Source organism: Hetaerina americana, unplaced genomic scaffold, assembly GCF_022747635.1.
Source record: "Hetaerina americana unplaced genomic scaffold, ioHetAmer1.1.p SCAF_10, whole genome shotgun sequence".
Lineage (NCBI taxonomy): Eukaryota > Metazoa > Arthropoda > Insecta > Odonata > Calopterygidae > Hetaerina > Hetaerina americana.
Window position 1 is genome coordinate 76773716 of NW_027286070.1, and position 26586 is coordinate 76800301.

Consider the following 26586-nt stretch of genomic DNA (forward strand, 5'->3'; position numbering starts at 1 on the left):
CGAGCAATTACAGACCTATTTCCCTCGCATCCATTTCGTGCAAGGTTATGGAACATATAGTTGCCAGTTCGATCGTGAGACACCTCGATAGTCAGGAGTTATTGATGAAAAATCAGCTCGGTTTCCGAGAAGGTAGATCATGCGAGACACAACTTGGGCTTTTTATTCATGATATTCTTACTTCGAGAGAGAGAGAGCAATGTTCCTGTGGACGCAGGTTTTCTAGATTTTAAGAAAGCTCTCGCCATAATACGACTCATACCTCATATTAAACTACTCACAAAGCAAGAAGCGCATGACGTAGATAAAAATATCCTGGGTTGGATTAAATACTTCTTGAATGGTCGGGTACAGAGAGTAGTCATGTATGGAGGTGACTCAAATTCAGGGTATTAGGATGGTGTGGTGGCTAACGTGTACTGGCTTCCCACCCATAGGGTTCGGGTCCGAATCCCAGCGGCGGCAGATACGAGTATTTTTCAGTTTTATCCCGATCTCTCCCTAGTGGAGGGCACTTTGAGTGAGTCCGTCGGATGGGACGGGGCCTTTCGTTAAGAGCGGGCTAATGAGGAACGCCGGGTTTCTCTCCACCCTTGATCCTTTCCAGTCCTAATGGTGCAGATGACCTTAGCTGTCGGTCGCCTCCCCTATAACTACTACTGCGAGACCCCATAACCTAAATTGGGGTTTGGTGTAAACAACGCCTTTGGATTCATCCATCCCGCATGAGATCACAAACATCTGATTCCTTGATTATCTTTCCCGCAAAAATTTCATCAACGATGCCAACAATATTTCTACGCCTTTTGGCATTGAATGACGAAGCCCTAAATCATGCGCCAATTCTAACTGGCCCAGCACCCTCAAAAACAGATTGAATGAATACGAGATGCCTTCTCATTTTTCCCTGACAAACTACGTAACACTAGAAAGTTCAAACTTCCCTTACTTCTCGACATAATCTTCCCTTTGACGTACATATTCTTCGCAACCTCTACGCCATGATTCGTTGGTCGGCCGCCGAGAACCCGTTGTCACACGACTTTCGGCTTTTGAACTGTCGCACAAACAAACGCACGTTTTTCAAATCCAGAACGCTATCGCCGCATGTCTCTCTCCATGGAGACGGTGAATTTCGAATGTTGTTGACTCACATTGGTGGGTTGAGGAAACGACGCCATTTGAAGCATTGAAAATGGTTCTCGCTCTATGGTGCTCAGCTACGCCCTGTGCACTCCACGGTGCAGCCGTATAGAGTCAATGAAGAGAGCTTGCGAATTTCAAACTACACATTTCCATTCACTCCCATTCTCAGGGAAAAATTGGGTGGCTCTAGCTTGGACGTACCTCGCATTTGGAGCACCCGGCGGGTTTTTCCCTTCGAAAGAAACTTTGGAGGAGTTGCTGCGCAGTGGTGGCTACCCGGTGCAGATGCTCCATTTCCCTAGGCTTCGGCTGACCTCATGCTCATGTCGAGGATGGATAAAAGACACTTGGGAATTTTCCACACAATTTTCTTAAATTTTCATCTTCGGTTTCATCGTGTACGCATGTCATCATTATGCATATGTTTTATTCATCATTATGAAATGCAACAAAGCTAAGCCGGGTCCCAAAGATTATGTTACATGCATGAATAAGAGTGCAATGGATATCCACTGCTGGTAAACTGAGCATAAAAGTGGGCATAACGGTGAACAGTTGAATCTTTGATCGTAATAATATGTAGTCGAAGCAAGTTACTAAGTAAGTGCGTGTGACTAAAATTAATGTTTTCTATGATTCAATTTAAGAGATATTTCATGGAATGGTGAAGAAGATGAGCCACGATATTTTTGGAAGGTTATTGTTGTGGATATAATCCAATTTACAACATGCTTTTATGCCCGATAAACTTATTTATCGATGTTCCTTTTACTTTTTGGCGTGTACCTTGCGAGGTTAAGTGAGAACTATGATCGTTGAATGTGAAACTTGAAAGTGTCTTGTTAGTATGCGTCTTTATTTGATTAGAGGTTTAAGGATTTGTTCTTCTCTGCATCTGCTGTAAATAGGCCAACAACAGAGAGAGTTGTGGGGTGGTGCGTTTTATTGATGAGAATTATGTTTTGGGATTTACGAAGGAAGGCAAAACGTAATTGGGAGTTTATGAAGAAATTAGCATGTTAGCGGATTGGTGAGATAATGATGAAATTTACAAGATCTTCTGTTGGGCTAGTCTGTGTCAAGTAAACCTTTCTTCAACGTGCACCCAAAAATTATCGCGAGTTGTGCATAGCTTGCGGAAAGTTTTTACTCGGTCCAAATCGATTGAGAAAATAATAATTGTTAAGGAATACTTAGGGCTTTGGAATTTACTTCTGTGACAACAATTTGCTTATAAATAATATTTAACGAGTTTATAAAAAAACGTAAGAGATTTCGTCAATTGTGCACACGGAAAATTCCCAATTGAAGCGTTGAGGGTACTTGAAGTGAATTTATATTCCCCGAATTTCTTGACTGAACGACGATTTCCAATTTTACTGTTGACAATTCCAATTTACCGGAAATAATTGAGGAAAGATGTTCGAAGTTTTTTTGAAAGATGTAGTTTGAAATATAGGATTTCAAACTGGGATGGTATATCTGTAATTTTGCATGTCCGTCCAAAAAGATGCTTAAACTGGGAAATATTGGGAAGGGTTATAATAATAAGCTCACTTCTGCCGTTTCTGAAATTTCCTTCCGAAGATTCGATATATTATTGCTATTTTTCCTCCTGGTGCTCTTAAATCGTCAGTGACCGTGTTTTTTAACATGCGGTGGGAAACTAAGGATGCTGCTGGAAATTCGGGAAATACCGACCGAACATCTCCCGAGAGAAACTCGGCCGTTATTAAAACTATACATTGTCGTGGGAGACATTTACGTTGGAAATCCGCAATACGACCCCTTCTATCGTATTATAAATTCACTCCAAGTACATCTAATTCATGCTCATTATCAAATAAAGTTCATGTCACCCCGTATCTTTCTTTAGCTTGTCTCTCATAATAAACTCCCGGGGAAAGTAAAACTTTCAATAACTCCAGATTATTTTCCACTAGTTTTTTATTTCAAGAATGGAATCGTTACGGAAGACATCAGACTACACGAAGGAGAAACATAAAAATCTGACGCGGGGCATTTTGAGGTTGACTTTTTGTACTAATGCAATTACCGAAGCTGCTGGATTACAGTCACAACTGGACTACCGTGCACTAAACTGGAATTGCATTTTAAAGACAGTGAAATGTTTAACTCTTGACTTTGCTGGCGGTCGCGTGCCATCACCTACCGTGCTGGCCATTTTGCCGGATACCTTAATTGAGAAGTCGCCGGAGTGATCTCGCTGCATCACCGTCATTACGTGTTGCCGATCCATCCATCCTCTGATTGGTTTGACTCACCTCTATTCTCTTCATGGAAATGCGGCGTCAGGCATCTTGCAGCCCATGGCCAAGCATTGTCATTTCTCACCTTTTAGGATTAGGATCCGATTGCGGACGACCGAGCAGCTTAGGCAGCCGCCTGATTCGTCTTAGTCAATGTTCCTAACTCATGTTTCTTCGCTTTCATTTCTTGCATTTCCTGATTCAAGTGTCGCATTGGAGTCTTCCTCTTTCACTCTTCACTTTGCCTTCGTTTGATCTTCATCATTCGCCGATAGCATCATATGTGGTTAGCTTCCGGTGTTCTAAGTATTCTCCTTTCGGCGCATCCATGGATGATCCTCGTTTACTTTGTGATTTCTATAGATACGATTTTTCCTGCCCGTAGATTTGCCTATCTCAATAGATCCTCCTTGCGGCATTTTAATTTTCTTTGTTTTTCTTGCGGCATAACCTACAAAATATTCACCGACTCGGAAAGGCGATTCTCACTTGCACTCTTTGCCTTTCTTTATACTTTGTACATTTTGTGCGAGGTGTACTTTTTCAACGACTTTCTTCTCATCTCTAATCGTCTTTTTAATGTAGTTACTCGAAATAAGTACCGTTTTCATTTTTAAGTTCTTTAAGACTAAATTCTCCAATTTTTATGAGGTACTCCTCAGTGCCCCCCTGAGCATCAAATTGGCATTTTCTAAACAGAGTCATTTTTTACCCAATGTATTTTTTTAAACGTTTATCACTGAAATATACCGGTAAACAAAAGATGATATCTGTGGTAAATTGTTATGAAACGGTCTCATATAAACCTGCGAAATTAGGGTCGGAATTTCTTCAACGTTCGTTGGTTCGGTTCATCTTATTTCGAAGCTCTAATAACCGACAGTCGGATGTATTTTTCCTCTACTGCCTACACTTAGTTTCTCCTTTTGGATTTCTTTGTTCCTCTTTGAAAATGGACCATTTTTATCATTCATAAATTGCTACTTTCACTATCCCACGTTTTATTAAATGGTAGATGCTACTTCTTTGTCTTCTTTGAGCGCAGTAGTCTCACAATGAACACCATTTGAGCTTAAACCATTCTCCGTTGGATGTATTTCCATTGAACTTCTAATTCAGCCCCATTCAGCATTGCTGCGGTGAAGGATTCCACTCATTCTTTCCTCGTCCCAGAGTCGTTTCCAAGACTGTATTCAGCTTCTCCCTTCCGCATACTTGGATTTTAAGATTTTTTTTTGGACTTTTATTAAGTGGGATATTTGGTTTGACCCGTGAATACCTTCGCGTCGTCGAAGCATGACTTCCATAGTCAAAGGGCGCTTGCTTGAGCTAGTATCCTATCCGCAGCATGTTCAAAATTAAGCATCCATGGATTCAGACATCGTGTTTTAGAGAGAATAATAATAAAACTGTTTGTGGTATCAGTTTTCTTCTCTTGTAAATGTGTCATCACCTTTGATTCACGATCACAACTCTGTAGGGTGTCTTTTGGTTCAGCTCTTGAGAACGTGGCCAGAATGGTGAATATCTAGTTCGGAACTGAATAGAAATATCTTGCAAGTTTGGCTGACTCACTGAAAATATCCAAGTTGAAATGCGTGGACGGTTGTCACCGGGAGCAATAGAAAGAGATGCATAACTCTCATTCCTCCTCAAGTTCCAGAATGTCATTTGCGAAGGGGACAAAGGGGCGATCGAAATCGAGTCTATCCTCCCAGCTAAATCGATCTACGTAGTCTCTCGATTTCTACGCGTTAAGAATGACCTTGGAAATTGGTGCGCTAGTATTTAGCGAACAATATGAATGTAGAGCTAAATATTTGAATAATGATATATGAGGCGAGGACCAACGAGAGCGTTTTCTTCATTGGAGATAGATGGGAACAACTAGGGAATCTGGGTGCAGTGATCATAGTTGACTTCGTTTTGGCAACAAAATATCCCATTGTCAAAGAACCCATCGCCAAAGTCAGCCTCAATTAAAAAACAAGTCCTCCAGCCCGTGTTCACAGTGGGGCGAATCGAATTCAACTTGTTTCGAATTTATGAAAACTTTACCACGTAAAAGTTGTCCCCCTGGGTGTTGGTTTAGCATGGTCATCACGTAAAGAAATGCCCCGCTTTACCGATATGTAATTGAATTTCCAAATATTATTGAAATTAGACTAAGTCCGAGAGTTACTCCGAATCGGACCGACCAATGTAAATTAAGAGTTCCTTATGCACACACCCTTGTAACCCTAGCCTCGGTCCGCGTTATTTATTTTGTGTTTTAAAAATTAAGTTTACTCGGATTTAATGGTTGAAAATCTGCTGGTAATCATAAAATTCTCTGTATGGGGCATTGGGTTACTTTTATAGTATAACCTTCTTTTTCTTCGGGCGCGTCTATTTCAATATGTTTATCATTGTAATATTCCAAATTATTTTACTTTTCTCTATTAGTTACGTGTGCAATCAACGTAAAAGAACCAAAAATCTTGTGACCTCGACCTTTGGGAATGGTAAACGTGACGGATTATTTTACGACTTTCGATTCAAAACTAAAAAGCGGTAGTTTCAAGTGACGGCTCAAGAATAGAAATCCCTAGTCAATCAGAGAACTGAAATAACTATACTGATTGACCAATGAGATTGGAATACAGAAGCGGTGTAAAAGTTGGTGATATGAAAGATAGCCGAGGGTGATATTTTAAACTGTAAAATGACAACAGTTCTATCTTTCTCATTGCCTTTACAATGTTGCTATCCCCGAATCAATAAATACTTCCGTCAAAATATACTTCTCCGATAAGAAGTCAAATCAGGGACTTCGGATGATGACATTTCTCACTAAAATCGTTATGATGCGTTGGAAGAGGAGTTCCCAGCAGGTTAGCGGAATTAGTTTCATAGCGGCAGCTTTAGAAGATATCGCAATTTTGAGAATCGCTCACACCTAGAACAAAGGGACGGATTTAACCTTAACGGATTAATTGTAATTTCTGAGAGATTTAACCCTCCGAAAAAGGACGGATTTCATTTCAAGATGAATCGCAATGAAGAGCATATTGTTTCCCTCAAAGAGCCTTATTATGAGTGATTATTCACCGAAAAATTACGGTGCATACAGTTATAAGTTATGGTATCATTAAGTTGGGATGTAAAATCAGTCTATTCTATGGTTCCTGGCTCAACTTTATGGAAGTTGTTGTTCGTGGCAGTTCTTCATTCCATGACCTACCTAATTAATTAAATGCGGTTCCGTTGTACCAGTTAAAATCACAGATAAGTACTTTATCAAAGTAAATACTTTTCTATGCCACTATAGTTCCTCCAGATTGCAGATTGGTTCTCCTCTGTGATTGTCCTTGATTAATCCTATCTATTGTTGACGTCCATATTGCACGATATGTGAAATAAATCAGAATTTTTTTCGGTGATTTGAAAGTTTGTAAAGAAGGTGACTTTAATTTCAGGCTGGCTTATGCGTTGATGCAACTTACAATTAGATCGGCTTTTATATTTTTTCATTTGCATTTTCATTTTGTGTTTCCTCAGAAAAAACGAAATATTCTAAAAGCCTTGCTATCCTTGATATGTCTGTGATTCATCATGATTTGTTTTCCCATCATCCATGACATACATCCATTATATCGATATTGATATTAGCTACTTCAATTGTTTTGAAGTTACTCTAATGTAATTTTCTTGCTGAAATTAATGCAAAACTACATTGCAAGGTTTCTGTGCTGGACAAGGGCAATGGTTTGAAATATTGTTGTATGCTCATGACAGTGAAGAGGACATGAAATGTTGATTTCACTTTTTCAATGGAACCATAAAGTCATTGCTCTTTATTTTGTGGAGTTAATTATCTGGGATCAATATAGAAATCAGGATTAATCTCAAATTGAATCTCAGATGAGTTTTCATGTATCCTACTGATTTACAATTATGTTGCCGAAGTTCATGATTTTCAAAGTTGAATGCTGTATTGCTTTGAGTTCTAAACATTTTAATTCACTTCAAACGAAGTAGATCATAAAATTGTATTGTTAAGTTCAAAAATCTCTCAAACACAAAATGTATAAAACTCGCCCTTGCCTAATGAGGTGTTATTTGTCTATTTAGCTGCAAGGTCTGAAAATGAGGACACTATGGGACCTGTTTTCATCCGAGAACCCCCCAACCGACTGGACTTCTCTAACACGACCGGAGCTGAAGTGGAATGCTCTGCAAGGGGAAACCCTCAGCCGGAAATCATCTGGGTTCGAGCAGATGGCACTGCAGTTGGTGATGTCCCAGGACTGCGGCAGGTATGCAGAGGGTGTGGGAATGGAAACCAAAATATTTGTTGAAACTTCTGTAAAGATATTTTTAAATGTTACTGGAAAAGAATTGGGAGACTAGCATGTAGTTTAATAATGGAGATAATCTCCCAAGATAATGGTTCTCCCATACCTTAGTATGGGAGAACCATTATCTTGGGAGACCTCCAATTTCTACTAATTTTCGCGATCATTGTTGTCAAATTCTATTATTTATGAGGGATAAGTGATTTTTTACTAAGGTGAGTTTGTTAATTGAGCCCAATGAGTATTAATATTTCTGTGTTGTTCCATTTCTGACGTGGAAAATTTGTATCGCACAGGTTTTGCCAAATGGAAACTTAGCTTTTCCCCCATTCCGTGCCGAGGACTATAGACAAGAGGTTCATGCTCAGGTCTACGTTTGTTTGGCACGCAATGCAGTTGGCTCCATCCATTCTCGTGATGTTCATGTTCGAGCTGGTAAGTTTCACAATTTCAAATTAAGGCCCTCTTGGCAATCCAAGTTGGAGCTATGCTTCAATTTGAAGTGGCCATTATATTGTTAAATATAACAAGTTCTCAGCGTGTTGACTCTGAGCTTCCCAAACAAAAATTGTGGTTTTAAAATTTCAAATCCTTGTTAGCTTCCTTGAGATAGAAAAAAAAATATTTTGAAGACTTTTGTGGAAATTGAACCCACACTGCAGTAATTCTATTATACATAAATATGTTAATTTTATCATGATAAAGAGCTTTTGATTCCAATATTTCATGAACGCAATCCATTTGAGTGAAGTTTAAGTTGCCTGCATAAGCATTTGCATTAGTAATTTAGGTTTATTTTTGATTGGATTGCTATGACTTTAGTTTTTTAGTTTGGGAAAGGAGTGAACTAACTCAGCCAAAATTTAACCCCCCCCCATGATGGGCATGCTGGATGAATTGTAAACAATTTCTTGGGAAAATACCACCACTTAACATTCCCCATTATATACTTGTTTTGTTGACGCAGAAGAAAATATGGTTACAGTTGTAACGTTTTACAATTATAACACTGCAAAGAAAACAAAATTAGTAAATCAATATGTGATCATCAAATGAATTATTAAGCTGGAGGACTATAACGTTCCTGAAAAATTTGGCATTTTTAAATAAATGTATTGAAACTTACTAAAATAATTCCATCAGTACCAGCATGCGTGTCAATGTGAAAGGTTAATTATATGCATTCCATTAGTCTGGTATGACAAGTTTTCCATAATGCCAGTATCAAAGCCAGAGGTTTGATGTACAGGGTGATAATCCATGGCCCCATCCTTTTTTCTTGCACCCTAGCCCTTGACTCTCAATGGTGTCCGTGAAAATCTCCTTGAACCAGGGGTCCCCAAAAAAAAGTATCGGGCGAAATTAAGTATTGGCCATGGTTCAGACTTCATAGGAAACTTGTTTACTTTTGGATTTTAAATGTTTGTTGGCGATTCATTTGTCACCATGTACCTCGATTTCATTTCAGATCGAGAAAAATTTGCCTTTTCAAAAAGAAATCTCATCTAAACAAGTATTCACTCACGTAAATTATACCATATTTCCATCCTATTTTTCATGCTGAATGTAATAGCCCATTGTCAGTTGAACACGTTCATATACCTGTACATGTGCGTGTGTGTGTGTGTGTGGTTATCAATGTCTCTCCTTTAATAAGTTCACTTATGGACAGTCACGGCATATTCATCCAGTATCCTATCTACTTTGATTGTGAAGTTGTTCAAGTAATTGTTTCTTTAATATTATTCATAATGTTCATAAGGGTAATCCAGAAAATATTTATGCATTTTTGATTAAAACTGATGATAGGCGTTGTAACTTTTTGGAATTTCATATCAATAAATAAATGTCACTTTACAATATTCCATGCATTGTATATGATAACCTGACCAGATTGGGTGATTAAGCAAGCATCGTCATCTAGAGTTAACTGTGATACAGTTTTTTGTGGCATCTTGTTTTTTAACAGGTCCCTCCATAACCTTACCTCTTCAAATGGTCCGTCTTAGAAGCTTCTGTCATAGAAATCTCTTGATGGTGATGCATTAGCACCAAAGCTCGTATGGTTGTTTTGTTAAATAGCTGGGACTGTTACAAAGTGCTTTTTACTCATTGGCTTGCAGTTTTGGTCCACATTTAGATCTGCATCTGTCACTTAATAATTGTATTTATTTTGTACACGTTTACTTCGAGTGTGAGAGACCTCAGCGCTACTCTTAGCCCTATCCAATTTTCAGCTTTCACCCTCTTCACTTGCAGAATGTTTTCTGGGTTACTCCTATTCTCCTTTTGTTTAAAACATTCCTTTTTAAAGTAACTGGGCTTTATTGAATATACATTAAATATTTAAAAGATGAAATGAGATACCATTAAGTTCAGCCAGTTGGAATTGTTGGATAAGCATTCAGTATTCAATTTATAATGAAATTCCTATGATTACGTATGTGACAAAATTGTGATGCATATAAATATTGTCTTACATTTTATATTATTTTATAAATGAAACGGTATAAATCTGTCATCATTATTATTTATGGTTGAAGTTATTATTTAAGATAAACTTCTTGTAGCATTTCTCTCTGCTTTTGATTCCTCATATTAGACTTTCCTCTAAAGATGAGCCTACATGTCCGTTATTCATTTGAAATGACTTCCTGGATTGCATTTAATTACATCAGTTTATTCATTCTTGTTCGTTTGGTTTTTCCCAAGTAGTTCCCCCGAGGCCAATGTCTAGAGTTTTATAAATAAGGCTTACTTCACCTTTGCTTGCTGTGAATGAATCCCAGTTAACAAAGGCGACAGTGACCTCGAGATATGTAACTCATTGAATGAGCATAAAAATCAAGTGTGGTTTAATTTTATTTAATAATTTTCTGTTAAAAGTACTTAGTATGATCTAGAAAGTAAAGCATTTTACCTACGTTATTTTATTTCAATGTGAAATCAATGTTTCTGTTTGACATATTTCATTGCCTTATTCTTTCAATGGCAAATAACTAGTGAGACATGTTATCTAAAATATGCCAATCAAAATCAGAAAAAATTGTGATGGATAATGAGTAACGGTAAATTTAAACGCTATGCTTAAACAAATATAGTACATAAATGAATTCAAGATGAGGGAATAGCTTGATAATGTAATGACGTTTGCTGCTTTGAAATAACTTGATGGTTTAATTACATTTTTTTCTGAGGTTTGGTGTTTATTTTTACTGGACACTTCTACTGTTTTGTACCAAAATGTCTTCTCTGCCATTTGTGTATGTGTTGCAAGTTTACAGATTTGTAACATTTCTTTGAATGATTTTGGGAGTATATCTTATTTGTGGTATTTTGTAGGGTTTAAGGTTGAAGCATACACCTAATGCCATGTCTCTTAAAACTGGTGAACTGTATTAGTTTGTGTTTTCACTGGTTTCCGCTGATTTTATAAATTATGTTTATGTGACCTCATGACATTGGTTCTTTTGGTGTGAATGATGTCAATTTATTTTGATGTTTTTTCCTTGGTTTTCATTTTAAAATATAATCATAACACTGCATTAACTTTAAATTGAATTCCTTCATTATCTCTACTGTATAATTATTTTAATTCTTTCCCCAGCATTTTCTGTTAGCCCTGAAACTGTAGGTAATTGTTTCAAAAAATACATGAGAGTGTAATTTTTTTACTGAAAATATTGAAATCATTGTGAGTCCTTTTTAATGTATTGTTTAAGGAATGTGTTGTTCTTGTTTTTTTTGTGAGTAGACATTGTGTTTGTGTATAGGCTCCACTCCACGTAGCATATTGTGCTTGCCCTCTGTGGCAGAATATTTGACGGTAGAATATTCCACTTTCTTGAGGAATCTGACGCTGAGGGTTAAAGTCTAAAACAGGTGCAACATTGAAGCAAATGTAAGGGTTTAAATTACCGGTAGCTTAATTGGTGCATATTTCAGCAGATTCCTTTCTGTATGCCTGGCAATTTAATTTCTTTTACAAGGAAGATGCAGTTCTCATTCTGTTGGAATTCTCTCTTCCATCAATATGCTTCATTGATGAGCAACTACTCTAGTGGTTGGCTATTTAGCACAATGTACATGCATATATCATACACACTGTGGTCTATACTTGTTGATGAATTTGGTAATCTATTCTTTCAATCTCAAATGGAGTAGCATGATTGTGACGCCATCAGCATTACTTGTTGGCTTCATTCTTTTGCATAATAGCTAAATTTTCTCCATTCATTTTAACAGCATTTCTGTTTGAATGGTGAAATTTAACCCCCTTGGTGGGTCTTTACGTCAATTTATGTCAAATAATAGTCATCATTTTTCTGGTTGCATCAAAAATACATATTCTGCATTTTCATTGTCCTTGTGCATTCATGCCTTGATTCTTCACTTCCATTCATTGAATTGTATGCGTTCTCAAAAGTCTTCTGAATTGCTTCTCATTTATATTTCACTTTATCTTGCCTTAATAGATCTTATGGTTTCATTCTTGTTAATATGTATGTATGCACAAACTACTCTGTAAATAATGACTAAATCTATCCGAGCCATAGCCTGTCCAAAATCAATGCGCATTTTGCTCCCATCCAGGGATGTTGTGGCACCATTTCACACACATTATGTACACTTTCTTCTCATGTTGGAAAAAATATTTTCATGATGTTACGGATAAGTTTTTGATTGAAGAACAGAAGTTGAATAGTAATGGTTTTATTGAGTTAATATTGATACAAAAAATTGTACACCTTCAATTTACTGCCATTCTGTTTTCCAATTCCATTACAATCTTTACTAAAAGTTTGACAAAAAAGGAAGCCAAGCTGTATTTCATTTGTGTACCCAGAATCATCATTTTGTCACTTTTGTCATTGCCTAATCTTTGATATCAACCAATCAATCCAATGACGAAATCAGCTCAAATGAATTTGTGGTGGTTGAATACTGTGCTTGGTTATGCTTTCGTTGATTTGATAAGTTATCATTGATGATGTCATGAGGAGCTATTCCCTTGGATTGGATGCACTAATACTAATACAGTTTTCTCCATTAGTTGTGACCCCAACTTTTTAACCAATGCTTGCTTCTTCAAAGGTTCTCCTCATCATTTCTTCACCCATTGTCATTTGATTAAAAAATAGGCATGTTCAAAAATATTCAAATAATGCCACTCATCTCCAATGCAGCTTTGAAGGATTTTTTAATGGTTTTCCATTGTTTCAATTAAGGATTAGAACTAATGGGCTTTGCTCGACTCTACCTTACCATTTTGCTTCCCCCTAAATCTGCAGTGGTGCAGCAGTTTTATGACACTGATGTAAACAAAGAGTATGCCATACGTGGGAATTCGGCCATCCTCAAGTGCTCCATCCCTTCATTCGTCGCTGATTTTGTTAGTGTCATCTCTTGGCTTGTGTCTGATGGAGATGGAGTTCCTGTGCCAGTGGTCACCAGAGAAAATGACTATGGTAAAACTTAGCGATCTGCGTTTTGCTTACTCCTCCAAGCCTTTAAAGAGGGATTGATTTGCAGCTTTTGATTTTGCAGCAGTGTGCTAGAATCTCTGCTCCCAGTGGGTCCAAGTTGCAGCCGCTGGCATTCATTCTGTGTCTTAATTAATAATGAATGCTTTTTCGCTCAGGGTAGTTTCACAATTGGACCAGGCTCCTATACCCTTAACAATGCTGTTAATGACCTGATTCAAAACTCCTTATGTCTACAGGCACCGAGGTTATATCAAGATTGCTGATGCAGAGGAGTGGGGTTTGGAAATATATGTCATCACAAGTGCTTTTCTTCGATTAGTTTTTGTGAAGTCAATTTTCAGTTCATGATTTTTTTAAGGGTGAATTAGAATGCAATGGATATGAAATTAAGCAGATGAAATAAGAAATTCCACCTAAACTGTGTGGTGAGTTATTTTTATCTGTTGTTTTCAATTTTTTTGTGTTGGAAGATGAGGACTTGCCATTGCAAAGCTGGACAAAAACTCTTTATTTAACTTTGTTTCTGTTTAGACCAAAATAATTTTCAAGCCCAAGATCATTCATAAGTTTATGGTCGCCAGATGTCTCAAGAAGTCTCTTAGAGCGACTAAAATCCGTAGTAAGTTGTTAATGTGATCATTGGTAATATAATGGGAGTTCAGAGGAATACCATTACGTATTAATGAAGCTACATCATCATTGATGCTTTTCTCCAGCAGTATTTTCAAAAACCTCCAAGTTTCATACATTCACATTTAGCCTTTTATTTTTAGCGAGGAACTCATGAAATATTGCAGTGAAATAGGACTCAACATGGGAAATAACAAGGTTCTAATTTTTGGCTTTTGTGTTTTTAGTTGCTTGTGTATGGTACTGGTTTTCATGTAAGGCTTTCTTCATTCTTTGATTAATATTCGTATTTTAATTTCCTACCATCCCAATTATGAATGGCATTGTTGGAACGCCAGTGGTGCAACAGGAATATGAGAGCGAAGTGAACAATGAGTATGTGATCCGAGGGAATTGCGCCATTCTCAAGTGTAGCATCCCTTCCTTTGTTGCGGATTTTGTGAATGTCATCTCCTGGCAGAGTGATTCGGGGCAATCATTCACTGCTTCCATGGCCAATGGTAATTTTTCACCACTCAGTGGAGGAAGTACGTCTTTTGGAGTGGATTCTTTCGGATGTTATCGTCACATTCCCTAACCATTTATGTTGCAGGAAATCCGATTGTCATTCACGAGTGACTGTCATCATGCAGCAGGTGTTCACTTTGTTCTGTGTTGAAGTTTTCTTTTTGAAGATGAGGGCAACAAGAGTGGTTGACTAGACACTATCAACTGTCAATTTTATTATTCCAAGGAGCTAGGGTGATTGACGCTTTTAGGAAGGATGAGGTGGTGCTTGGCATGCATGATTTTGCTTGCTACTAGAATTGATCACGATACTGGAGTTGGGCCTGCATCTTTTGAGGCTCACTACATTTCACTGGACACGATTGCTCCAATTAATACTTTACTCTTTTCATCTCTAAAACTGTAGTTTTCCACTGCATAAGTTTTTAGAAGAATCCCGAGTACCTTTCATGTAGCTAATAAAATCTGTAAAAATGTTTCATCATCTCTGCCTTTTAATTGCTATTTACTTCTTTATCATTAATGAATTCTACCGCCACCATTTAATTATCCTAGCTTTCATCTGGCCCAAAATGTCTTATTGGTGTTCTCCGGCATTTAATGTCCCTGCCTCAAAAATGTCAGTTAAAATTGAACTTGAGTTGTTGCTTTTACTCTTCCCAAGTGGTGAACCAGTACTATGAGGCTGAAGTGGTGTCTGAGTACGTGATCCGAGGGAATACTGCCATCCTCAAGTGTAACATACCCTCATTTGTTTCGGACTTTGTAAGGGTGGAGGCTTGGGTGGACAGCAATGGCAAGGCGTTCCTCCCATCCTCTGATTATGGTAATCGCACTGTATTGGTTTTTACCACTGACCATGTTAGATTTATTGTTTTCTTAAAGCCTGTTTATCATTTCACCCAATGTGAGATGAGTTTTGCATTCCGACGACCACTCATTTGATACCATTATTTAGGAAATATTCTTCACCGTTACTTCCCAAGTTCTGGAGTATTCTGGTGTTTATTTTGGATACATTCAATGCTTTTTTGAAATAATAGTGCTGTTCCTCATTGAAATAATAGAGATATATTTTAGGAGGTTTATTCATTATTTTTTTACAACAGAGCCCTTATAATGCTGCTAATGTTCTTGCCGAATCTCAGCCAGTTGTATGCACTCAGAAGAAAATAAATGAGTATATTTAGGTAGTGTTATATGCATGTTTTTAACACACATTTAAATGTGCGTATTTTAATGAAACAAAGAAGAATTCAACAAAAAACCCTATCCTGTCAGCAAATGTAAATCCTTTGCTCACTCCTCAAGTATGTCTGTCCTCCCATATAATTCTATGAATTGTTTTTCAATGTTTCCGTGGTTTATATTAACCTCTTTTCTACTTATTTGTAAATACATAAGCAAATGTCGCAAAATTAACCATAACGATTAACTCCCTACAGCCAATTATAATTCTAAAATTTGAAGAGCATGCTTCTAATTTCCAGAAAAAAATGTTAGCATACTGCAACATGATCACCGAAGCAGCAGAAGATTTAATACTTAACTCGATAAAGAATATTTTGCTGCTACTAATTTCATATGCATTATTCTGGTTTATGTCGTGATTCTCAGGGCTATGCTAGCTGCATATTAAGACTTCCTTCCCGCTTGTACTAGCATTGTACAACTATAAGGGCCTAAATTATTTTCTGTCTTCTTTATGCCTAAATATTTCTATCTACTATCTTCTTTAACAACTCAAATTCTCTATATTAACTGTACCCAGTATTATTTGTGCCGCATTTCGTTATTCATGGTCATCACAAAATTCGCGTCTAGCTCATTCTTTTCAAATATCGAATTGTTGTTCAATGCCTTTTATTTCGGAGTGGAAAGATGCGCCTTCATTTTTTAATGGCAATTATGTAGTAAAAATTAGTACATGGAAAACTTGACAATATAATAACTAATGTATATTTAATAGGGAAATTTTAAATATGTGTAATTGATAGTAATAGTTCTCAACTTGCAGCTCTCAAAACATTCAATTTAAATTTTGGATGCGTGTTGGCGCTTGCCACCCAGGTTTGCGAATTCCGCGTATCGACTGAGTGAATTTTTATTTCATTTAAACTCTTGTCTTTTGAAACCTAAATGCAAGGCAATCGATTGAATTTATTAAATATTACTTAAAATCCGGCTCTTTAGTGCGAATTTGCCTCTAGTCGATTAGATTTCGTCCGAAGGAGTTCGCTCGTTCTCCGGCAGATGGCAGGAGTGGGAGGCAAGAGATTGTCTATACTCGGCGTAGCGGAATTTAAACTCATGTTCATTGAGTACCAATGAGACAGTCACATTTTTGCGATGCTGATAAACTCTTGATAATTTTTGTGATGCTGATGCAAATTCACACTTAATGGTCGATTTATCTTAGATTGCGAAAACTACTCGACTAATGGTTCAATACCGTATGTGCTGAATGTGTTTATTTTTGTACGATGCGGATGAATAATTAATCAATTTTCCCAATTAGACCTAGAAAGGAAGAATCATTATAATGCAGTATGAATTAATTTAAAAATTCCATTCCATGTAAAACCACGTTAATAATTCATATGCAATTGATATTTTCTAGCATATTTGTGTTGTATGGAAAACAAAGCAGAAATCAAAGTTATTTTCTAATCTGACATTCGGAGCGAAATCCAGTGGTTGGTTTTAATATTATCCTAATGGTAATTGCATTCAGGATGAATTGCCGTAAGTTATTTTTTGTAGCAAACCTATATGTAAAATTGTGACTATGTACTATTTTATTTTCTACTAACCTTACTTCTCCACTGGTTTAGGATGAAGAGGATACAGTACTACATGTTTGATTTTACTAACAAATTGGTTAGTGAATGAAATATTAATACTACCAACCTAGTAAAGTTAGTGGAAAGTAACAATTTTTTGATCTTTCTTCATGGATACATACTTGAATCTTTTTTATTCTGTTAAAGCAAAAACAAGTCTCAAGCATCAGGTGAAATGTCCTGGTATGGCTGAGAAATTTTCTGGCAGGGTGTAGTATATGTTGGCTTTCACATGGTACAAGCAACTTACCTTTTCATAATAGCAATCAGGCAGTTGTATTGAAATATGTACTTTCTATTATTTCTGCAACTGCTGTACTCTTATCTATTTATCTGTCATCTGTATTGTTCCTTGACTGCTTATCAAATAATATATTTTATATAGGTATCACTGCTAAAGTTCGAGTGAGTTTTCCACCCCTCTCCCTAATTTGTCCCCTTTGGATCTCTTTGGCATGATGGTGTAATTGGTTTCAGTGGTCAATCAGTTCTATGAAGCTGAGATCCTGACTGAGTATGTGATACGTGGCAACACTGCTATTCTCAAGTGCAGCATCCCATCATTTGTAGCTGACTTTGTGCAGGTTGAGGCTTGGATATCTAATGATGGGGAAGTTCATCGGCCGTCACCTGGTGCCTATGGTAAGGCACCACTCATCCCATTCATTGCTTACTCTTCAAACATGTTATCTTGCTAGTGTGGCCTGAAATTTTTTATCTTGAAATATTCTCTCCACGTCTCTCCAAGGGTCAGTTCCCAAAGGTCTGTTCCAGTCATGCAGGGGTCATTACTTAATTTAAATGGCTGCTCCATTTCCATCATCTCCTTTGTCACCCTGTGGTTATTTATTAGGTAACACCATTTGGATTTGTCATGGATGATAGGTTAAGTAACCTTTTTTTATCTCCCCTTCTAAAACCATCATAAAACCGAGGTTATTATTGAGTAACTAATTCTATTTTGTTTTGGAACCTGTTTTCATAATCAGTAATTTGTAAAAAAAGTGACTGCATTTTGCAGTTGTTTCTCAGTACTACATGACTGAAGCTGAGAACGAGTACGTAATTCGTGGAAACAGTGCTGTAATGAAGTGCAAGATTCCCAGTTTCGTCGCAGATTTTGTTCATGTGGAAGCCTGGCTTGGTGAAGATGGGACGGTTCTGACGTCAGCCACCAATGAGCATGGTAAACGCTCCTGAATCTGAGGATAAACAAATAATATCTCTCTCCTGCCTTTCTCGACTAGGATTTTTCTCACTTATTCCCTGTTTCCATGCGGTGTCATTCATCTTTGAGTATGAAATCAAACATTATTTTGTGCAAAACGTTTCAGCTCTATGCTTAGAGTGGGCCTTTCATATAGGTTATGTGATGGAAAGGCATTTAGTGAGTGACATTGCGAGAACACATTTTGATACACTACTCTTTCAGTGGTTGCACAGTCTTATGAGGCAGAGGCAGACAACGAATATGTTATTCGAGGGAACAGTGCCATCATGAAGTGTGAAATTCCAAGTTTTGTGGCAGACTTTGTCTTTGTGGCGATGTGGCTGGACGACGGCGGGAAAGCATACTACCCTGGGGCAGATGGGGCCTATGGTAATGAATTCCATCTGTCCTTATGGTGGCCTTTATAATTTTAACAGGGTGGTTTATTTCTCTATGATAGAATGGAGGTTGCATTGGTGAAGAATGATTTGGAATGAACGCTCTTGGTATCACTTGGTATCCCTTTTTTCTGACGGCTGTTGCATCTCTTTGATGCACATGAGTTAATGACTTTTGATGATGGAACCCATTTTTCATTGGAAATGGAATTTCAGTGGTGCACCAGTTCTACCAGAGCAGGGTCATTGATGAATTTGTTCTTCGTGGGAACACTGCTACTCTCAAATGCCTTGTGCCCAGCTTTGTTGCTGATTTTGTGGAGGTGGTCGACTGGATCACTGATGATGGAGAAATCTACACTGTGAAGAATGGGATTGATGGTAATGGAGGAGTGTGATTCTTTCACTACTTCATTGCTTACCTTTCCACCAGCGAAGATGCTGCCAAGATTTTGGGGACCGAGAGTTTTGTGTGGTTGTAGAAAAGCTTTTGTAATTACATCAAATTCAGTATTGATATTCCAGCATCATTGTACAACCCTCCACATAAGCTTCCTGATGGTGGCTCAGCTGGGGAAGTGGAGGGTGTTTTAGCTTCTAAGAAATATTTTTGAGTTTTTTTGCATATGCAAATATTTTTTTTTTGCAGTTGTGAACCAGTATTATGAGGCACAAGTGTACGATGTCTTTGTTATTAAGGGTAATGCTGCCATCTTCAAATGCAACGTTCCCTCCTTTGTGTCAGACCACGTGGAGGTCATTTCATGGGAGGACACGAGTGGAACTCGCTACTTACCTCCCTCAGGTGACCATGGTAATAATCTTTTCTCACATTCACCTCTTTGATAATTTATTTCTCTTCCCTCTTCCATTTAGGACGATGTTAGGTGAGGTGAAAACTGATCCCTGGCCACGATGAAGCATGACTTCAAGGGCCTCCTCTTCTTAAAGCCTTGTCTGTGGCTCATCCCTGTCAACTTTGCCTTCCCTCCCGTGCTTATTCTTCTATTTTCATTTCTCTGTCTTATCTGATAGTTGTCACACAGCCATATGAGGTGAACGTGATGGATGAACATGTTCTTCGAGGAAATACAGCCATCATTAAATGTCACATTCCAAGTTTTGTTGCTGATTATGTACAAGTGTCGTCGTGGGTGGAAAATGAGAAATTGGACCACTATCCTGATGCCTCATATGGTACTTCCACTTTCTTTTTCATTTTCTTCCATTTATTTTCAGGGACTATCTATATCCATTTTTACTTTCATGAAAAGGATTATCACCATTTCATGCTGGAATTCCTTTCATGTGACTTTCTCTAGTTGTCATTAGCTAGCTGTTTTCCTGTTAAATTTCCTTATTTTTGGCTAAATTTGAATGACTGATAAATTTTCTTTACAGGTGCAATTTGGAAAATTGATGATTTTATTGTATTTTCAAAGTGCATGACTTTGTGCAGTATTATAAACTTGGATGTTTTGGAATTTGAGAACATTTTAATAAATTTGAAGTTAATTTTCATGGAGAAAGCCTTAAAATGGAGATAAAAAGCTTTAAAATCACTTACTTAATTTATTTTTAAAATATCAAAAAATAAATTTAAAAGTAAATGACATGAAGAATAATATTGAAAATATTTCATTAAGTTGAATGAGTATTCAGAATTTAAGTTTTTTTAAATTTTCACCTTAAAATTATCAGAATGGAAACATTGCTCATTTTAAATTTCAGTTTGCTAAAATACTACAGTAAAACTTGTTTTTTGATGAGCAAATAGATCAATTAAATCTTTTTAAAAATTGTGCATGAAAATGACACCATTTGAATGTCCTCATCTCCTGAGTCTTACACACATTTTCTTCCGTTGCCAGATGGAAAATATTTAGTTCTGCCATCTGGGGAATTACACATCAGGGATGTTGGACCAGAAGATGGATACAAATCTTATCAATGCCGAACGAAGCATCGACTGACTGGTGAAACCAGATTGAGTGCAACTAAAGGAAGGCTTGTCATCACTGGTAAGTGTACAATTCTCTTACCGTTTTGAAAAAATATATGACAGATATTGGCACTTGTTATGCATATTAATTTTTTAAATAAAAATCTTACTTAAGAGAGTATTATCTCACATGGAATCTAAAACGTTTCCTATGATTTTCAATATTACTCATGCAGTGAATGCTCAAAGTTGAATAAATACTCTTGAAATAGAGGTACCTTTTGGGATGTGTTTTTGGGGATAATGTTCATTGCCAATCTTGAAAAAGGAAATACTATCAGCAGCGAGTATTATGCGAACTTATTGCAACGTTTGAGCGAAGAAATCAAACAAAAGCGGCCGCCGCATTTGGCTCAGAAGAAAGTGTTGTTTCATCAAGACAATGCACCAGCTCACAAATCCATTATAGCAATGGCCAAAATTCATGAGTTAAAGGTGGAATTGCTACATCTTGCGCCCTGTTCACCAGATTCAGCCCCGTTGGATTATATTCTGTTCGCAAACTTGAAAAAATGGCTTGGTGGTAAAATATTTTTAAAAGAAGTGATGTCGGCAGTTAATGGCTATTTTGTGGAGCAAGACAGTTCTTATTATAAAAAGGGTATTGAACCTATTGAATTGCTGCAAAAGTGTATAGAGCTGAAAGGAGATTGTTAAAAATAAATACATTTTTTTCCAAAATGTTTACATATTCTTGGTTGGGTCGTGTACTTCTGGGACCACCTTCGTATTCCTATATTTTACTCTTTGAAGGAAAAATCCTGCATGGGTCAGATTTTACAGATTTTGATAAATGGTTGTTGGAAATAGTGGTTGGAAACCATATTGGTGATAAGAGTAGCAGAATTGGCATTGTATTTCAAAATGATGTGAAAATGTATGAAGTCTGAAATACAGAAATAGATCTCCTAGAATAAGATGCAGGAATCATATTAATGTGCAGTGGAACCTCTCACACTGAAAAAAATTCTTCCAGTATCTCTCTCATAAAGTGAAACACTCAGTAAGTGAAACAATTTTTTACGTAAAAATTAATGTTAAATATGATAATGTATTTCACGCAAAAAAAATAAATTAAGTACAGTGTTTATTCAAAGAAAATGATAGAAATACTGTTTAGGATGGTGAGTCATCTGAATGTCTTCTTTTGTTGAGGAATAGACTATCTTGGAATGCAAATTCAATTTGTAGATAACAAAAAAGAATCAAAATAATCAGTTTATTATTTCTGGTATGTTCTTTCTTAAAAGAAATCTGTCCGGAGGGATTCATTTTTCTGATGCCTCAAAATTTTGTGGAAATTTGATGCAGCATTATCATTGAATGAGTGGTATTGCACCCAACCACTGCCTCATTAGGGTGATGCCTCGTAATGGACAATGGAACAGTTTTCAATGCTTGCCCATGACTGCCACATCGCATTTAGCCTACTCTTCTGGAGCAAGATTAATGTGATGTGGAAGGAAGGAGGTATTTTGGAAGGTCCTAAAAATAGGCATCTGTGTTGGCGAAGACCTCATTTTGAATTAATTGTTTTCTGCCAAGATATTTTTTTGCAGTTTGGAAATTGAAGAAAATCATTTGGGGCCAAATCTGGTGAATTTGATGGATGTTATAGTAATTCAAACTTCAATTCCATAATTTTCATCATCGAAACTGCTGTACGACCTGGTGATATACCAGTTGCTTTATAATTTTGCAAACCTAATTTTTCAATCACTCAAAACCATATTGTGGATGTTGTTAATCATGTCGAAGGAAGTCACTTCCACTGGACGTTCCTAATGGTGCTTATCATTTGTGGATGTATGGCCAAGTGTAAACTCATTAACCCAATTGTAAACAGTTGCAAACACAAGGCCAGATGTGCCAATCACTTCAACCAACTCAACTTTGATCTCTTTCGGTGTCTAACCTTTTAAATAGAAGTGTTTAATCACTACTCCAAACTCATCCTTTTCTATCTTCCTAAATAAAATACATTTTGGTGCTTTAATTGACTGTGAAAATAAAACCTTGCGATGGATTTGGATGGAACTTTCAAAGCAGTCTATTGAGAGATGAGGCTTAGTAAAAACAAACCTTATCCAATTCTAGGAGCACCATCGCTTGGATGACATGCATACCATAACAGTTGCATTTAATTTTAAAACCTCAGGTGATAATAGGTACCCACATCTTATCCCTGCTCCTAGGACTGCCCATCCTGACTCTCCATATATATGCCTTTTGCACCCAAGCCGTCTGAAACATACACACGTGCCAAGCAATTCATCCATCCTTTCAATCTACTACTATTTTCTTCAATACATTCATTAATTAACCCAATTTACTCCACCAAATGCCTTCTGGCAATCTTAGAAACTACCAAATACATTCTGTATTCTATGTTCTTATATATTAGTGTCCTCAGCCAAGGCATCATGTGTGCCTCCCCCTTTTTGGATCTAAACTCCCCCTAAATCCCTCAAGTAATCATTTCCCCTCCTCGCCATCCTGAGTACCACATTAGCTGGCTGTGAAATCAAGCTTATTATTCAATAGTCCTCACACACGAGGATGTCAAAAAGTGGTTTCAAACTCGTTAAAACTTTGATATGGAGTGTGGTTTTGCACAGTGCTGAAACATGTTTGTTGATATGAGATGAGAGGCATGGATTGGAGGCTTTTTAAATGTGGCTGTGGAGATGGATGGAAAAGGTGAATTGGAAAGAAAGGAAAACGAATGAGGAAGGCATAATGGACATGAAAGGCATGGAAGGCATGAGGACTAGGCATAATGGGAAGGCAAGAAGATTGTTTGTAGAAATTCAAAAGAGGCAGGAAAGATGAATGCATCGTTGAAGACTGTAATAAAGGGGAAAATGTTAAGCAGGTGGCAAAGGGGTTTGAATAGGCTAGGCGTTCGGGGCAGAATGACGGGAGGAAATAATTATGCAGAATTGAAAAAGTGTTCATTTTAATTTCAGATATCAGGTTGAGTTAGGTTGGAAAAGGCAAAAATATGTATAGTTGTACTGTGTGTCCATCCTAAACCCACCTTAAATGATAGAACATAATTAATGATAATTTAACATTTCAAAGCTTGAAATTTATTTTCTATTATGTTAGAGTTGGATTGAATTTTTGAAGCAGTGTTTAAATTGATGGCTTAAGAATAATGTTTGGAGTTTTTCTTGGTTATGCATAGTATATTTTACTATAACTTTAAGCTGTATAGCCTGGAAATAGTCCATTGCAGAATAAAATGAGGGTAGGTTGTTATCATGAACTTAATGTTGAATGTTTCAATAGGTAGAAAAAAAATTCTAAATATAATGCAATAAACTGTAGTCGTAAAAACTTTAATGTGAGCAATGCTCTCAACTTAAGATGTTATTTGAATTGAGTTCTATTTTTTAGAAGGGAATTCCTTCAGAACTTTTGAGTAAAAAAGAAACATTCTGTAATTCGGGGCTTATTCAATTTTTTGAGCATATACTGGTATTCACTCTTTTTTGACATAAAAAACTACATTTTTTATGGAAGTGACTGCAATGCATAACTTTGCCAATATGTGATTTGATGTGATTTGACTAGAGATCTTAAACTGCACATGATGTAAAGAAGTAAAATAAAACATTATTGAAATATATAGCTTTTATTAAATTCAATTTTATTTAGTTGACTTGGTTTTGGTGTTGCCTATCAAAAGAATTATTTTGCATATCACTAAAATTTATATTCAGTTTGCTCTCTGTACTTATCTAGAGGATAGATTTTCCATTAACATTGTTAAATTAAGGAGCTACATTTTGCCTAAATTGAAATAATAATGATTTTAAAATCATGATCACTGTTAGTTTTGTTTCATCTATCAATGTTGATCAGCTTTTTTGCTGTGGGTAGAGGTCTGCCATAATTTCATATTAAGTATTACTGCATGCACTGGTGTCATTTGCTGATTGTGTGAAACAACTTTCACTTGCTTAATAGAGAAATAATTCATTTCTATTGACTGTCTTATAAATGGTTCAAGTTGAGTCTTTGGAGTGTCTTGATGCTTTTAGAAGGGATTTGTTGGGAGAGTAATGTTTTTCAGCTGTGAAGTGTTTGCTTAGCTTACATAAACTGGAGCCAAAGTCATTATGGAATAAATTTATGAGCTTAAGACATAATGTGTTTGAAAATGTTGTATTGGTATTATGATTCAGATGATGATTACATATTTCTGATTAGTATGTGTTGCAATATTGCCTGAATGTTGGGATAGGGTACCCCTGCTACTTTATGGGCACAAATGATTAATAATTCTCCTAAAATAAGAAATTTGAATGGTATAAATGAGTGGCACAATTTCGTACTTGCATCCGATGCATTTCACTTGCTATTTACTGAGATTTTAGGACCAATTATAGTGAGGTAAGTTGAAATGCTTCTGAGGTACCCTTTGTTCAGTAATTGTATTCTTTGAGTAGAAAAAGGTTTCCTTGGTCTAATTTTGCTTGTAACAGAACCAGTTGGAAGTACTGTACCAAAATTTCCCACACTGAATAAGGGCCATATCTACGAGAATCCTATCAACCACAGCTATAGTTTACTCTGCCCTGCACAAGGTTACCCCAAGCCCTCCTATCGGTAAGTTCCTCCTGCACTTTGAATTGCCATGCATGGTAGGGAAGTTCATTTGCATATGGAAATTAAGTTATTACTCTTCAATGTACTTAGTCTTTTAAGAAAAGGGACGCAATACATCTCTGGCCTTTAAGCCTTTATACATTAGATCTTTTAAAATTATTGAAAAACAAAAAGAGAATTTGAATGGAAATGTATAACTTGATGGATCACATTGTTGCTCTAGCCATTTTTCCAAGTTAATTCAATAATATGGCTCTGTGGAGTCGTTACTATCCCTCCCTCGGATCTCTTTGTAAATGATATTTATGTCAGTCATGTCAGTCAGAGTCAGTATATGGTGGTACAATTTATGTTGGGCATTTTGCAAGTAGTGTTTGTACATTTTAGTATGACGCAATCCTTTTAATCACAAAACTGAACACAGTACTAATTAAATGCTTAGTGGCATGGTATTCCAGAGCCCTGGCCCCCTGACTTGAGGGCCTGGGTTCAATTTGGGATGATGCCTCTGAGCATCCTCAGCTTAAACAAAGTTATGTGATCTTTAGAATATCAGATCTTCTTAGAAAACACTGCTACACTTCCCTGGTGTGTGAATTTTACCCAGTATCAGGTTTAGTATTAGGAGAACTAGGTACCCTTGTGAATTGAACCAATCTTCAGGTTGTTAACTGTGGAATCTCTTATTTTATTTTCTTTATTCTCTAATCAAAACCATTTCTTAACCACTTCTATTCCTCTTGTTGATTTCACTTTTATTTGTTTGTATACTTTGTTGGGTCACGGTAGTCCAGGGGTAAAGGCTACTAACCGGAGGGCCCAGGTTTGATTCCCAGGAAAGCCCCCATGGGCACCTGCAGATCCATTTGGTTGATTACTGTGTTTGTGGTTTTTTATTATATTTTTGTGTGGGATTGGGTGATTAAGTCTCAAAGTCTAAAGCTTGTTGTGGAAAATAACTGAATATCTTTCTCAATCCACTTAAATCCACGTATACATTTGGAAACATGGAGTGTTAAGAAGGTAAAGCACCAAAAATGAAATATTAAAATTATTAGCTATCTATCTTTTTAGATCTATATATGTGTTTGATTTTGGAAATCATTATATATTTTCTAATTTAATTACATCAATGTGGGA

General features: G+C 36.8%; 1 protein-coding gene across 1 annotated transcript in view; it reads left to right on the forward strand.

The window, feature by feature from the left end:
- Positions 1-26586, forward strand: part of Dscam1 (Down syndrome cell adhesion molecule 1) — a 333929-nt gene that overhangs the window by 110533 nt on the left and 196810 nt on the right. The window contains exons 3-6 of the mRNA XM_071598922.1: positions 7530-7714; positions 8050-8188; positions 18241-18405; positions 20699-20848. Of these exons, the coding sequence (XP_071455023.1) occupies positions 7530-7714; positions 8050-8188; positions 18241-18405; positions 20699-20848 (639 nt within the window). The remainder of the gene's footprint in view (positions 1-7529; positions 7715-8049; positions 8189-18240; positions 18406-20698; positions 20849-26586) is intronic.